This window comes from Orcinus orca, chromosome 20 (assembly GCF_937001465.1).
Source record: "Orcinus orca chromosome 20, mOrcOrc1.1, whole genome shotgun sequence".
NCBI lineage: Eukaryota > Metazoa > Chordata > Mammalia > Artiodactyla > Delphinidae > Orcinus > Orcinus orca.
In genome coordinates, this window is record NC_064578.1 from 27601417 (window position 1) to 27618382 (window position 16966).

A 16966-nucleotide genomic window follows, 5' to 3' on the forward strand; every position below is an offset into this window, starting at 1 on the left:
AGGTGACTTTGCTCCAGGAAAAGTACCCCTCCAAAACTGACGAATTTTGCAAAAGGATACCCTAGATCTGTTTTCTCCTGATTGGATCACTAGACATTGTGTCTCTTCGGTTGCATTTTATTTTTTGGCCAAATGTCTGGTACATGTCTAGAGGAATTTTAGGTATGGCTTAAGTTTGATCTGTGGGTCAGATGGCCAGTCTGAATAAATTGACATTTTTGAATGGACATAAAATAGATATCAGTGGGTTGTGGAACTAAAAATGGTTACCATGACACAGTTGTATCCAGAGTGAGATCAATTCTCAGAGGTACTACTTCTGCTTACCACCAAGTAGAAGGCAGGCATCCAGAAAGATTTGCTGAATAACTGGACGGAGTTCTGTAAGTCAAACACTGGTCACACAGCTCAAGGCAAACTCAGTAATTTCCTCATGACCTACTTTCTCTATAAACCACACTTACTTCTGCTGGACTAAATGAACTTGCCCACACGTTCTACTGCTAATACATATATGGGATCAGAGCAGAGGAGGAAACTTGATTTCATCTTTTCTGGTTATCTAATGCTGTTACAAGCCACCAGAAAACTTATTGGCTAAAAAAACTCAATTATTTTGCTCTCTAGTCTGCAATTTGGACAGGACTTGGTAGGGACAGCTAGTCTCTGTTCCACTTGGCATCAGTTAGGGTAGCTGGAATGGGGCTAGAGAAGCCTCTTCCAAGAAGCTTACTCATGTGGCTGGCAAATCAGTATTGGCTAGGGTAGCTCAGTTGTGGATGTTGAACAGAGGACCTGGGAGGTGGGAGGTGATCACCGTTCCTCTCCACATAGGTCTTCCCATGGATGCTTGGCTTTTCTCACACCATGGCAGCTAGGTCCAAGAGCAAATATTTCAAGAGACGGGACGTGGAAGCTGCCAGTCACTCAATGGCCTGGGACCAGAAACTGGCTCAGTATCCCTTCCACTGCATTCAGTTGTTCAAGCAAACATAGAGCCCACCCAGATTTAAGGGGAGGGGGCAGAAATTTCATTTATAGATGGGAGGAATGTCAAAGAATTTGTGGCCCTCTTTAGTCCACTTCACCATCTCTGGCTCTAAGAACAAGTGGGAATAAAGAATAATAGGTATCCACCTATTCAGGCATGTGCCAGATACTGTGATACACATTTAAAAACACATTGTTTCCTTTTAAAATACTTGAAACCCTATGAGAAAACCCCCCAAAACTCTAAAAAGTATTATCTCCATTTTACATATTAGGAAACTAAGGCCTAGAAGTTAAGTACTTGCATACAGGTAATAGGCGGCATAGCGGGGTTGGAACCTGGGTCCGCCCCACTCCTAAGAGCCTAACCATCAAGTTATGTATGGTCCCAATCCCCGAGTTGTCAAATAATATTCCTGGAAATCAGAACATGATGTTTTTCTGCTGAAAACAGAATGGCGGACTTTTTGTAGAAAAATAGAAAATTCACTTGTATATATGAAATATTTTCCATTAATAATACTTTCTTCATTCATTTTGGGTTGGCATTAAGAATTGTTTTATGTGACTAAATAGCAAGAAAATGGACAATCTTGGAAACTGCTGATCTTAGTTTTCTTGGTTACATAATCAAGATGGTTGAAATTCATGCAAAAGGCATTTTCTGCTAATGAAATTGTTTTGGTTTCTGTGATTGAATCATCATTCCCTGGCATTCTGCAAATGGCACCATGACTTTATCCTGCTCTATCAATATCATTCAAAAAACACAGCAATTATTAAAATCTTTTTGGCTGGAACCCCGGGGTCATTTCCCCAATGACTCATTGCAGAAATTACTACAAATTACCTATTTTTCCATCTACTTTTTTCTCTCTCCACTGAATTTACAGACCACTTTTACCTCTCTGCTGGACTACTTAAAAGTCTCCCTACTGGTCATATTACTTCCATTTTTTGCTTGTTCTCTATACTGCCCCCCTTCCAACCCCACTCCAATTCCATTCTCCAAATAGAAGCCAGAGCCACCTTTAAAACTTATTTATCAAAGCATACTTACATGCTTAAACTCCTTTGTTTTCTATTGCACTTAGGATAAAATACAAAATCCTGAACATGGCCTTCACGAGCAGTTCCCTGACCTCTCCAACCCTGGAGCATGCTTTTCTACCCACTCAGTTCCTACCTTACTAGTTCAAGGGACTTCCATCTGATCCTGGGGCCTACTGAGCTCCTTTCCTCCTTAGTTAAGGCCTTTGCCTATAATGTGTTCACCTAGCTACCCAGTCCTAGAAGCCTGTTCTCAGTCTCTCTGCCTGGCTATATCCCTAGGTCCTACTTCCTCCTTTAAGTTTTTTTTTTTGTAATGGATTTATGATTTCTTTTTATTTATTTTTAATTAATTTATTTTTGGCTGCGTTGGGTCTTCCTTGCTGCGCACAGGCTTTCTCTAGTTGCAGCAAGCGGGGGCTACTCTTTGTTGCAGTGCGCGGGCTTCTCATTGCGGTGGCCTCTCTTGTTGTGGCGCACGGGCTTAGTTGCTCCGTGGTATGTGGAATCTTCCCGGACCAGGGCTCGAACCCGTGTCCCCTGCACTGGCAGGCGGATTCTTAACCACTGTGACACCAGGGAAGTCCCTCCTCTAAGTTTTTACCAATATTACTCCTTCAGTGAGTTTTCTCCCTTTCCCCTCATCTAAATTAGGTTCCCCTTGTTCTTTCTCAAAGGCACCCTATTTTCTTTCAGGGCACCAAAAATTTATTACAATAAGGAAAAATATAGTTTTCTCCCCACTACCAGATGTCAGCTCCACGAACAGATCTGTTTTGTATACCGTATAGGTGCAGTGCCCAGAACATATTAGGTGTCCAATAAAGGTTTGCTGGATGAATAAGTGATTAACCTTATTTCTTAATTCTAATACTTGATTCTGTCCTACCCTGGAAAGTATAAACCTGAGAGTATAATATCTTGGAACCTTAGCAGCAGGCACCAATGAAAGTTGTGAAATCTTAGTCAAAAAAGGCAACAAATGTTTTATGTCTTCAATGCAAATTACTGTATTCACCACAAGCTAAAGAAGAGAACATATATATATATATATATATATATATATATATATATATATATATTTTTGAATTTACGGAAGACTAAAGACATGGAAAAAATCCAGCACCCCAACAAGTACGGCCAGGAAGGAAATCAGGTCTGTAATAGGACAATTTAATGAACTACAAACAAGAAAGGGTGGCAAAGGAAGAAAAAAATGTGCATTGAATTTAAGACACTGTAAAACTCAGAAGACATATTTACTATTCAAGTATAAACTCAGTAAGGACTTGGCATAAATTGAAAGGCAGCTGCTGAGGTACACCATTATAAAATAAGTTCTATGAATTTACAATTCTACCTTCCAATTTTCTGGGAGAAAAAACCAAACTCTTGAAGGTCTTCACCAGAGACCCTGAGAGGGAATAACACTTTGGATGAAGACATAGTCAACAATCCATGATTGAATTTCCTATTCAAAAACATGTATTTATTTTAAACAATAGGAATACGTGCTCTCAGACTGACCTCTAAGAGTTTTTGAGACTACTGGTTCAAGAGTTGCAAAGTATATTACTTCCCAAAACAATACTGATTAAAAAAAATTTTTTTAAACAAAAAACAGAGAGACCTCATTTGATGGTAGCTTAAAAATACCCTAAATACCAAATTTTCTCCAGTCTAACATTGCGATTAATTTAAGAATTCCTCCTGCGTGGTTAAAACATTTTTTCCTCACAAAATGTGGGTATTGAAATTGGATAAAAACACCATGAATGTGAAAATACCACCAATTTTCTGCAGTTAAAAAAAACTAGAATGTTCTTTGGAATCACTGAAATATCAAAAATTTGGGTTTTTTCCTACAGTCTGTGCACCTTCTTTCATGCCCTCCATGTTGCTTGTAGTATTGACCTGTGTGATTCTAGTTTCATAGCTTCAAGTCTTGCAATATCCATGCTTAACACACCGGTGGCTCTCTGACCAATGGGAAGTTATGCTTAACCCAGAAACGCTGTCATTTACTTCTCCATAATGACTTTTGCCCAAAATAAAAACTTTAGAATATGAGACAAAACATCCTGTGTTAAACAATCAAATGAACCCAACCTGGAGAAATCCGGTGTGGTTTCAACACTCAGGAGGGCATTGTCTCCTATTGTTTCTCATGGAAGTACTGCAGGCCTAGCTGTTAGCATTCAGCTCTCCTTGGTCTTAAAAGGAATTTCTCAGGGCTGGCAAGTTGGGTTAGATTCTAGGAGAATTTTGTCTTTGACAAACTATCGTTTTTTAGCATAAAATCTGGCCATGGCTATAAGTTTCAATGTGCGTACAACTGATTTGAGAAATTTTTTTTCTTTGTTTTTCTTTTCAACATTGGCTGGAATTGAGTAGAAGTCAGTCCATGATGCCTCTTCACGTGTGTCATGAAATATGAGAAATCTGTCTGACTCTAGACACTATTTCTTTACGACACAATGGGCAGGTCTCCAGTTGCAAGGCACAATCCATGCACAGGTCACTGAGGAGAAAGACATAAATGCCAGTTAGGTCAGTGCTTCAAAAGGTCAGACTGACAATCTGCTGACTCCACCTAAAATGTTAACAAGCATGTTAACTGAAAGGGTAATAATCGCACATGGCTAAAACAAAAAGTAAATATATAAACAGCAAGTCTCTCTTCCATTTCTGATCCTCAATCTTCCTCTTCTGAGGAATAAGTTAAAAGTTCATGTGCATTCTTCCAGAAAGTCTATATGTACATAGCCTATACATACAGATGGGTATATGTAGGTAGAGATACAATGCTATTTTTTCCCAGACAGCTAGCCATCTATCCCAATATCATTTGCTGAATAGTCCTTCTCTCACCACAGATTTGACATGATGCCTTTATCATATGTTAAATTTTTCTTTGTAGTCAGTTCTATTTCTGGGCTTCTGTTCCATTGTTGTGTCATTCTTTTCATATACTGGGGCAAAACTATTAACCTTTCTTTAAGTATAGTTGATTTACATTATTGTATTAGTTTCAGGCGTACAACATAGTGATTAAAATTTTTTATAAATTATACTCCAATTAAAGCTAGGGACTTCCCTGGTGGTCCAGCGGTTAAGAATCTGCCTTCCAGTGCAAGGGACGCAGGTTTGATCCCTGGTCGGGGACCTAAGATCCTACATGCCACGGGGCAACTAAGCCCTAGCGCCGCAACTACTGATCCTGCTCCCCACAACTAGAAAGCCCCTGTACACTGCAACCACAGAGCCCTCACACTCTGGAGCCCGCACGCCACAACTAGAGAGAAGCCTGTGCACCAAAACGAAAGATCCTGCGTGCCTCAATTAAGACCAGACGCAGCCAAAAATAAATAAATAAATACATAAAAAAAAAAGATATTGGCTATCGTCCCTGTGCTGGACAATATATCCTCATAGCTTATTTATTTTATACATAGTAGTTCGGACCTCTTAATCCCCTGCCCCTATCTAGCTCCCGCCCTCTTCCCACTGGTAACTGCTAGTTTGTTCTCTATATCTGTAAGTCTGTTTCTGTTTTGTTATATTCACTCGTTTGTTTTATTTTAGATTCCACATATAAGTGATAATATACAGTATTTGTCTTTCTTTGTCTGACTTATTTCACTAAGCCTAATACCTTCCAGGTCCATCCATGTTGTTGCAAATTTAACATTTATTTTAATATATTTTAAGATGTGGTAGGTAGGGTTGGTCCTCTCCATAACTCTTCTTTTTCAGAATTTTCTTGTCTTAGTATCATAAACTTTTAAGTTAGCATTTCTATTTCCAGAAAAAAAAAAAAACAACCCCGAAAACCCATGTTGTCCTTTTTTTTTTTTTTTTTCCAGTACGCAGGCCTCTCACTGTTGTGGCCTCTCCCATTGCGGAGCATAGGCTCCGGACGTGCAGGCTCAGCGGCCATGGCTTACAGGCCCAGCCGCTCCGCGGCATGTGGGATCTTCCCAGATCGAGGCACGAACCCGTGTCCCCTGCATTGGCAGGCGGACTCTCAACCAATGCGCCACCAGGGAAGCCCCATGTTGTCCTTTTTATATGGACCAAATTAAACTTAGAGTTTAGGGAAAACGGTCACGTTTACGACACTAAGAGGTCTTCCTATCCAAGACCAGATCCAGTTATTCAAGTCTTCTTTACATTCCTTGGTAGTTTAAAAGTTTTCTTCAGATAGGCACCATATATTTCTTGGAATGTATTCTTAAGCTTTTTTTTTCGTCTATTGTAAAAGGGACCTTCAAATATTTGTTCTAATTAGTTGTTATTTATATATAGAAAGCTATTGTTTTAAGTTATTTTTTGTAACCAGCTAGCTTATTCAATTGTCACAATGATTCTAATAGGCTTTTAGTCAATTCTCCTGATATCTACCTATGTAATCTATTATCTCCAAATGATGATTTTGCTCCTTTTTCCAGTTTTAATCCCTTTTCTCTTTCTTGTCTAACTGTTTTAGCTTATACAGTGCAAGTCACAGTGGTGATACCAGGCATCCTTGTCTTGTCTCCAGCATCTCTTGCAATGCTTCCAGTGTGACACCATTAAAAAGATGCTAGTGTTTGGCTGAGATATATACATCTTTTATATTGCTAAGGAAGTATCCATCCATTCTTATTTTATACGATTTTATTCCCTACATCCATTTCTGTTTTGCAGTATTCCATCCATTTGGGATGGATACTGAATTTTAACAAATACCTTTTCAGCATTTTTGGAGCAAGTGTTAATTCTTTGCTCCACTGTCCCTTGGCCTATTTGGGAAATTATATGAATTGATTTCCTATATTGTACTAACCTTGCATTCCTGAAATGAGCCCCCTTGGTTGTGTTGCTGGGTCCTATTTGGTAATAATTTATTTAGGATTTTTAGGTTTATATTCATAAGTTTTCTTTCCTTTTTTTTTAAGATTTTTTTTTATGTGGACCATTTTTAAAGTCTTTATTGGATCTGTTACAATATTGCTTCTGTCTTACGTTTTGGTTTTTTGGCCGTGAGGCATGTGGGATCTTAGCTTCCGGATCAGGGATCGAACCCGCACCCCCTACATTGGAAGGCAAAGTCTTAACCACTGGACCACGAGGGAAGTCCCACATAAGTTTTCTTTTTTTGTGTGTTTTGTCAGCTTTTCATATGATTACGATGCAGGCTTTGTAAAAAGAATATTGTAGTTTTCCTATTATCTCTGTGGTCTGGAGGAGTTTAAATAGAATCTATCTATTCCCTGAAAGTTTGAAAGAATTCACCTGTGAAACCATCTGGGCTTAGTGCTTTTAGTGGCAGAGGCAAAGGTAGCTTTGATAATCATCTCAATTTCTTCTACGGTAACAGGAATGCTTAGATTTTCAGTCTCTTCTAGGGGTTGGCTCATGTCATTCCATTTAGCCAGATTTCTCTTCTTAACCTCTACCCTTCTAAAATTGTTGTTGTTGCTGAAAGTGGAGCTAAATTTTCTTATAATTCTTTTATTTCCTCTTCCAACTCTGTTTTGGATATATCTAGTAAGGAGACTGGTCATACTTAAGATACCTGGTTCTAAGTTTTTAGATTTCAGCCCTCTTTCATGAGCCCTTATTGTGCACAAAACCACCAAGAAGGGCCAGAAAGCTCAGAGATGAATAAGCCCAGATCCTCAGGCACTCTGGGCTAGAGAGTTGATACAGAGGAATAATCACAGCTGGAGTCACGGTGCCTTTCTTTCAGAAGAGAGACTGGTATAGCTAGTGGTGAAATGAGATAAACTCACTGCATGTATGTCCCTTACCAGACGATTAGATAACAACCCATTTCATAAGATGGCAAATGTACAGAGGCAGAGTCAGGGGCTCAGGCTGAGTCAGACCTGGGGGAGACAAACTGGGGTCCATCACTCCAGGCTCTGGCCCCGTAGGCGACCTGCTAGCTAAAGCTATGTCAAGAATAAGAGCAAGGCAGGGTATGGGATGTGATGAATTACAGGGAGCTGGCCTGGAACATCAGCATAGGTATTGCTCATATACAATCAGCACACAAGCCCGGGCTAGGCCAAGGCCAGCACACTGCCCAACTCCTCTTCCCCTTTCTAACCTTAGTTGGGATGGCCTTTTTAGGGACTGTCTTACTTGCTGCTCTTGCTGATGTCTTAGACACTCTGTTCTATAGGATCCAGGCTGCCCTTGTCTCATACAACTGAAATTTGGTTAGATGGCAGGGAGGTGCTGCCATCTCAATGCTTAGGAGGGTGAATAATAAGTAAATGAGAAGGCTCTAAAACTAAAAGGGATTTCCCAAGAGGCTCATAATTAGCATTAAACCTTTTACATTTTGTGAATAAAAACTGTTTAAACTATAGTGTTGAGTAAATTAAGTAAAACAAAAACAGGCCTTCCATATCAAGCAGCTTCTTCTATTTCAGGTACTTTCTGGAAGACAGCCATGTACTACTTGGCAAACTCTAATTCCTCATTCAGCCCACTTTGGATATTATAAACCTTGATGAACAGCTATGGAACTGGTAACACTGTAAAAAGCAATTCAGGAACAGGATGAAACTTTGTCTAATATAATGTACAAAAGAGGAAATGACCAAACAAACCCTCTTACCTGTGTCCACATGGCTTCAATTGTGTGTCTGCTACCTCATCGCAACACAGGGAGCAGCAGTTTTCCCGGATACTAACTTGCTTCAACAGAGCAAGACGCCTGTGCCTGAGTAGAAAACACAGTTTGAAACTCATTTTGTCAACAAATAAATGGGGCCTGTTAGCAGTGATGCATACGAAGTGCCTTGAAAATGCTCTGCACATGTGAGTCTACCATGTATTCCCTAAGCTTTGTTCAGTAAAGTTTTCACACAAGATATCTCATTTCAATCTTTCAATGATTTTCTAAAATAGAGAATGAAGGAGGCATGGTCATTCCCATTTTACAAAGAAAAGGGCAGGAAATGATTTGCATAAGGTCACAGACAAGGAAATGATTTGTATGGGTCAGACACAGTAAACAGATTCAGGAATCAAATTTAAGTCTTTTGGTTCTAAGTCCAGTGCTTTTTTTATTTTACCAGCAAATTAAAAAAAATTTTTTTGTTTATCTATCTATCTATCATCTATCTATCTATCTTGTCTATCTCGGCTGTGCCGGGTCTTAGTTTCAGCACTCGGAATTCTTGGTTACACCATGCATGCAGGATCTAGTTCCCTGACCAGGGATCGAACCCTGGCACCCTGCCTTGGGAGTGCGGAATCTTACCCACTGGACCACCAGGGAAGTCCCTACCAGCAAATTTTAACATTTTAAGTCACACACTCTAAGAGTTTGAGGAAACGCATAGAGCATTTCCCAAGAAAAATGCACACACACAATTTTCAAGGTGTTTATGACAGCTCATCATAGCCACCCTGGAAGTCCAGACACCTTGGGTTAGAAGCCTCGCATTATACTTTCACTCAGCTTGGAATGGAAAAGCAGACATGCAGAACTGCTCTGCTGAAGGTACAGCCTGATGGATGGCCAAGAGAAACAGGAAACATTCGTTCAATTCACATAAGGCCTATTATGTGCCAGGCACTGTTCCAAGCTTTGGAGATTCAGCAGTGAAGAGAGGACTAAAAAAATATCCCTGCCTTCAGAGAGTTTACACTCCAGTGGGGGGAAAACAGACAATAAATCAGATTAAAAAGTAAGATAGGCAGATTTTTAAATGCTAATGAGTAGTGTGAAGAAAAATAAAGCAGGGAGAAGAATAAGGAGTGTGTATGTGAGAGGCAGGGAGTTATAATTTTAAATACGGCAGCTAGGGAATATCTCACTAAGATGACATTTAAGTGAAGACATGAAGGGAGTGAGAGAGTGAGCTTGCGGGCATCTTGGAGAGAAATTGTGATTTATGATAAAAAATATATTTTGTTTACATCTGCATTCCTGGCACAGATTCCTAAAACCCTCGATGATTCATAAGTTAAGAGAGCTAGAAAGGTCTTTTGTTCTGTTAATGAGGCGGCTTTTAAAAAGCCCGCTAGGTACCTAAGGATGGGACTGGGAACCAACCAGGTGATTAGAAGGTTGGAACTTTTCAGTTCCCTCCTCTCTCCTCTGCCCCACCTCCTGGGATGGGAAGTGGGCTGGAGACTGAGTTCGATCATCAAAGGCCAATGATTTAATGAACCAGCCCTGTGTAATGAAGCCTCCCTACCAACCGAAAAGGACAAGGTTCAAAGAGTTTCAGGGCTGGTGAACAAGTGAGAGGCAGGGAGATTGGCATGCACAGATAGCCTGTTCCTGAGTTATATACTATTCTAATAAACCAGTAACCTAGTAAGTAGTAAACTGCTTTCCTGAGTTCTGTGGTGGCAGCTCTAGCAAATTAATCAAACCCAAGGAGGAGGTCATGGGAGCCTCCAATTTACAGCCACTTGGTCATAACCTGGACTTGTGACTGGCATCTAAAGTGGGAGAAAAGGGCAGTCTTTGCAGGACTGAGTCCTTCACCAGTGGGATCTGATGCTATCTCCAGTTAGACAGTGTCAGAATTGAGTTAACTGCTCAGTGGTCCTGGAAAACACACATCAGAACATTCTAGTAGCAAGAAGCATTGCGACAGCAGAACATTCTAGTGCAAAGGCCCTGGGGCTACAATAGTAGACCTGGTATGTTTCAGGAGCAGCAAGGAGGCCAGGATGGCTGAAAGAGCAGGAGCATATGGGAGAGGGTCGGAGGTCAGAGAAGTAATGGAGGAGAGGAGGGGACAAATCGTATAGAGGATTTAAGCTTTTACCTTAAGTGAGAGGAAGCCACTAGAGTCTTTTCAGCACAGAAGTGCATGATCTGATTTATGTTGTAACAAAAACATTCTGGAGGCTGTGCTGAATAGACCGAAGGGAGTTAAGGCAGGAACAGGGAGACTACAGTTTAAGGGCAGGGCAAGAACAATCCAGGTGGAAAATGATGGAGGCTTCAACCATGGTGGTCGCAGGGAGAGGGATAAGAAGTAGTTGGATTTGGGATATATTCTGAAGGCACAGCCCACAGGATTTGCTGAGGGATCTGTCGTGGAAATGGCAGAAAGTCATTCCCTGCCTTGTCAAGAATACTCTAGGATTACGGCCAGGGAAACTGGAATGACAATGGAGCTATTAACAGAGATGAGGGAAAACTGTAAGAGAAGCAGGTGGTCATGAGTGGATGACTTCTGTAGCTGAGAGGTGGGTACATGGTGCTTTATTGTACTATTCTTTTTTTTCTTTTGTGTGTATCTGAAGTTTTCCATAATAAAAAGTTTAAGAAGAAAAAAAAAAGAATGAATAGAAGAAGAGATAGAGACAGAGAGGATTTACAATATAGAGCAATTTACAAAATGCCAGATAGAAACAGGACCATGATCTCCTACCCTGAAGTCAGAAAAGAATACTATTTCTATGAGTAAAAAAGGACCCCTTCGCGTTAAGGAGGCCACTCAGTCTCCAACAACTCCTGTCTTGGTGTCACTGTCACAAAAAACAAAGTCTAGTGTATTATAGGACTGCCCGAGCTTGTAACTGCTGTTCTTATTCAAGGCAGGCTGCACTTTGGGTGCGAAAGTGATGTGGTACCAAGAGAAGCTGCCCATAAAAGACGACTTTCCGACAGTTGGCGCCTACTGCCATCTGACTTTTGGAAAGTTTAATTCTGCAGGGGTGGTTAACTAAATGCTGAAGCACTTTTAACCAAGGCCAGCCTCCAGGGGAACTCTTAGATGGATCGATTGTACCTTTCAGGGCGTGTGTGAGAAGGCAGACTTGTTTATGGGCCGCATCCAAGAAGACAGGCTACATAAAAAAAATGATGGGGCATGACAGATGAGAAAGGTGTTACTTCACACTTCCACTAAGAGGAATCTGAAGTTCAGAATCCCTGTCAGGCACCAAGACAAGGTGAAAGGAAGTTCTAAGAATGAACTTCAGATCTCTGAGCTGGGATACAAGTGGCCCTTCTGTTCCTGAGATATTATGGAGGCTCTGCCACTGCAGGGCTGTCATCACTGTGTGACATTTTCTAGTTCATCTGGAAACTGCTGACTGAGCCACTCTCAAGCCTTGGGACACTGAGTCCAAGGTGAAGTACACTGCAGAAGGGCTCGTTACAAACCTGCGTTTTGAGCCAGAACAGGAGCAAGGATTACAACATTATGTTACAGATACCTTTAAGACCATAAAGGCCCAACACTGGCTATGCCATGGCCAGTGTGGTCTCTTTGACTGCAGATTCCTTACCTAGGCAAAATGATTTTCTCTTCAGCTGTTAGGAAGGCGTAGTCATTAAAAGTGCTAAATTTCACAGATGGTGGATATTTGAATGGTTTTGCTCCAAAATTGAACTCACATTGTTGATATGACATGAAACTAGCTGCAGCAAAAAATCCAGATCTACAAATAAAAATAAACAGAGGTCAAGAGAATTCATAAAAACAAAGTAAAGCTCTTACACAAAGTGGTGTTCAGAAAATGGGAATAAGTCATACCCGAGCAGAAAGAAGGGTGACATTCTGTTTATTAACCTAGACAGGACTGTGAACCAGAGAACATCCTGCTCTTACTTTCCTATATCAAACTCTGGGAGGGTTTTAGGTAAGATCAAATGGGTCTCCAATTACTTGAAATACAGTGATTTCTCATCACAACTGACTACATAAACGGACAAAGTTTTTTTTGTTTTTTTTTTTTCTGGAGAAAAGTACATTCCATGCATCTGCTCAAATTTTTGACTGAGAGAAGGTACTTACACAGTAGATGAAAAGACTTGCTTCTCAGGAGGCAGCTGGTTGCCATTTAAAAAGAAAATCATTTGCTTTTCATTCAAATCTAACAGAAATCCTACTGTGTCTCCTAGAGGATAAAGTGAAACACTGTTAGGATATGGAGATTCTGCTGTCTCAGGGTTTTAATGTCACTGTATTAAGTCTGTTTTTATAGCCCTGTACTCAACATATTCATCATTTTTGCTTCTTCTGCAACTGATCTGACCCATTTACATCAATATTTGGATGTACCATTAAAAGGAAAATGCTGCCAATTAATCTATGAAAAGTCATCAATTGTAAGATGCATCCCAATTTCAAAGATGTGAAAATGTGGGGAAAATATGCATTTGGGGATCAGTAAAATATGGTAAGATCAAAATCATGAACTTTTTTCCTCTCTGGTGAGAGTTAAAACTCTCTGAGAGGGAATTCCCCGGCAGTCCAGTGGTTAGGACTCTGTGCTTTCACTGCCGAGGGCAAGGGTTCAATCCCTGGTCTGGGAACTAAGATCCTGCAAGCTGTGAGGCACAGCCAAAAAAACAAAACAAAACAAAACTGTCTGACATAACAACTGCCCCCAAACATGTTTTTTTTTTAAAGCATTCATATTCACTCATAAAGTTTTTGCTTTTTTTTTTTTTTTGCGGTACATGGGCCTCTCACTGTTGTGGCCTCTCCCGCCGCGGAGCACAGGCTCCGGACGCGCAGTCCCAGCGGCCATGGCTCATGGGTCCAGCCGCTCCGCGGCATGTAGGATCCTCCCGGACCACGGCACGAACCCATGTGCCCTGCATCAGCAGGCGGACTCTCAACCACTGTGCCACCAGGGAAGCCCAAGTTTTTGCTTTTTAAAATGTCAAAGGGACTTCCCTGGTGGCACAGTGGTTAAGAATCTGTCTGCCAACGCAGGGGATATGGGTTCGATCCCTGGTTTGGGAACAGCCCACGTGCCACAACTACTGAAGCCTGTGCGCCTAGAGCCTTTGCTCTGCAACAGGGAAGCCATCGCAATGAGAAGTGCACGCACCACAATGAAGAGTAGCCCCCGCTCACTGCAACTAGAGAAAGTCCGAACGCAGCAAAAAAGACCCAATGCAGACAAAAATAAATTTATAAAAATAAATAAATAAATAAATTGTCAAAGATAAATACATGAAATTATAAAGTAATGACAAGAAAAACTGACCCTCAGTGGTACTGGAGGAAAATCTGGCAATATATGGCAAAAGCCTTGAAATTCTGTATACCCTTTGCCAGAGAAGATTCACTTCTAAGGATTTATCCTGAGAAAATCCAGAATGGTTTACAATTTTTTTATAATAATAATTTTAAAAGGCAAAAATGTAACTTCCAACCTTGAGGCATTGATTAATATAGTACTATTATATAATGGAATATTGAAAAGCCATTAAAAACAATGTTATTTAATAACCTGGAAAGCTGTTCAAGGCATAGTAAGTATAACAACAAAAAATATACACCATACACAAAAATAAACTCAAAATGGATTAAAGACCTAAATGTAATGCCGGATACTATAAAACTCTTAGGGGAAAACATAGGCAGAACACTTTTTCACATAAATCGCAGCAAGATCTTTTTTGATCCACCTCCTAGAGTAATGAAAATAAAAACAAACAAATGGGACCTAATTAAACTTAAAAGCTCTTGCACAGCAAAGGAAACCATAAACAAAATGAAAAGACAACCCTCAGAATGGGAGAAAATATTTGCAAACAAAGCAACCAACAAGGGATTAATCTCCGAAATATACAAACAGCTCATGCAGCTCAATATCAAAAAAACAAAACAACCCAATTAAAAAATGGGTGGAAGATCTAAATCGACATTTCTCCAAAGAAGACATACACATGGCTAAAAAGCACATGAAAAGATGCTTTGGGCTTCCCTGGTGGCGCAGTGGTTGAGAGTCCGCCTGCCGATGCAGGGGACACGGGTTTCTGTCCCGGTCCAGGATGATCCCACATACCGCGGAGCGGCTGGGCCCGTTAGCCATGGCTGCTGAGCCTGCGCATCCGGAGCCTGTGCTCCGCAATGGGAGAGGCCACAACAGTGAGAGGCCCGCGTACCGCAAAAAAAAAAAAAAAAAAAAGCTCAACATCACTAATTATTAGAGAAATGCAAATCAAAACTACAATGAAGTAAGAACTCACACCAGTTAGAACGGCCATCATCAAAAAATATACAAACAATAAATGTTGGAGAGGGTGGGGAGAAAAGGGAATCTTCCTACACTTTTGGTGGGAATGTAAATTGGTACAGGCACTATGAAGAACGGTATGGAGGTTCCATAAAAAACTAAAAATAGAGCTACCATATGATCCAGCAATCCCACTCCTGGGCATATATCAGGAGAAAACCATAATTTGAGAAGATACATGCATCCCAATGTTCACTGCAGCTCTATTTACAGTAGTCAGGACATGGAAACAACCTAAATGTCCATCAACAGAGGAATGGATAAAAAGGATGTGGTGCATATATACAATGTAATATTATTCAGCCATAAAAAAGAATGAAATAATGCCATTTGCAGCAACATGGATGGACCTGGAGATTGTCATACTGAGTGATGTAAGTCAGACAGAGAAAGACAAATATCACACGATATCGCTTATATGTGGAGTCTAAAGTAAGGGTACAAATGAACTTATCTACAAAACAGAAATAGAGTTATAGATGTAGAAAACAAACTTATGGTTACCAGGGGGTAAGGGCGGGGGAGGGACAAATTGGGAGATTGGGATTGACACATACACACTACTATATATAAAATAGATAACTAATAAGGACCTACTGTATAGCACAGGGAACTCTACTCAGTACTCTCTAATGGCCTATATGGGAAAAGAATCTAAAAAAGAGTGGATATATGTATATGTATAACTGATTTGCTTTGCTGTACATCTGAAACTAACACAACATTGTAAATCAACTATACTCCAATAAAAATTAAAAAAAAATGTTAAAGGTAAGTTAATAAAAAAAATACATATCTATATATACACACCAGATTGTGTTTTAAAGAAATCTCTGGATGGAGGAATTACATGAGATTTTGGTTTCATTTTGCTTTTTACCCCTATTTTCCAAATTTTATAATAAACTTAAGAAATCTTTTAAAAAATCATTTAAAAAACAAACAAGACAGTCTTTGCAGACAGTACCTCTATCTTATGCTTTGTTAAATGAAGAAGTGTTGGGACTTCCCTGGTGGCGCAGTGGTTAAGAATCCGCCTGCCAATGCAGGGGACATGGGTTCAATCTCTGGTCAGGGAAGATCCCACATGCTGCAGAGCAACTAAACCAGTGTGCCACAAACTACTGAGTCTGTGGTCTAGAGCCCGCAAGCCACAACTACTGAGCCCACGTGCCACAACTACTGAAGCCCATGTGCTTAGAGCCCGTGCTCCGCAACAAGAGGAGCCACCACAATGAGAAGGCTGCGCACCACAATGAGAAGGCTGCGCACCGCAATGAAGAGTAGCTCCCAAAAAAAAAAAGAGTAGCCCCCGCTCACCGCAACTAGAGAAAGCCTGTGCGCAGCAACAAAGACCCAACACAGACAAAAATAAATAAATAAATTTATAACGACAACAAAAAAATATCAGAAAAGTATTTTTTAAAAAAATGAAGAAGTGTTATGTTCCTTTAACCTGCAAACCCTTAAAATGAGGGCTTATGTGGGCTTTGCAGGTTTTTTCCTTTCCACACTATTAGTTAATTGAGAAGCTGTCCCCTCACAGCAAGGGTCAAATTCCTGCTCTCTTAGCATGCCTGAAAATTCAGTTTACATCTATAATGCTGATTGTGGCAGGAAACAGAGAGAGGGCAGCTTGGAGAAGAAGCTGGGCTATATCCCCCATCTAGCTCCAATGCTGGGAATAAAATTTTTCCGGAGGTTCCATCCCCTACCATATGACTCTATATCTTCAGAACAAGGCAGTGCACCAGGAGACCCCTTGAGAATACTACCCTCTGGTGCAGTGGTGCTGAAGCAGGGAAGCCCTGTTTTCACTGTATTTAGTTGGGGGTAAACACTCACCTTAAATTTTTTGGTATAAGTGTTTAACAAATCAACTGTGGCTCTAACTATGCTGTTTGAATCTTTCATTAAT

The 16966-nt window shown here is 40.5% G+C and overlaps 1 protein-coding gene across 2 annotated transcripts in view; it reads right to left on the reverse strand.

Moving 5' to 3' along the window:
- Positions 1-3192: 3192 nt before the first annotated feature.
- The window catches only part of RSPRY1 (ring finger and SPRY domain containing 1), a 46684-nt gene continuing 32910 nt past the window's right edge, over positions 3193-16966 (reverse strand). For both annotated transcript variants that reach the window (XM_004264920.3, XM_033418999.2), the window contains exons 12-15: positions 12810-12912; positions 12301-12453; positions 8654-8758; positions 3193-4561 (exon numbers count right to left, since the gene is read on the reverse strand). In XM_004264920.3, coding sequence (XP_004264968.1) covers positions 4465-4561; positions 8654-8758; positions 12301-12453; positions 12810-12912 — 458 coding nt within the window. In that variant the 3' untranslated portion in view covers positions 3193-4464. The remainder of the gene's footprint in view (positions 4562-8653; positions 8759-12300; positions 12454-12809; positions 12913-16966) is intronic.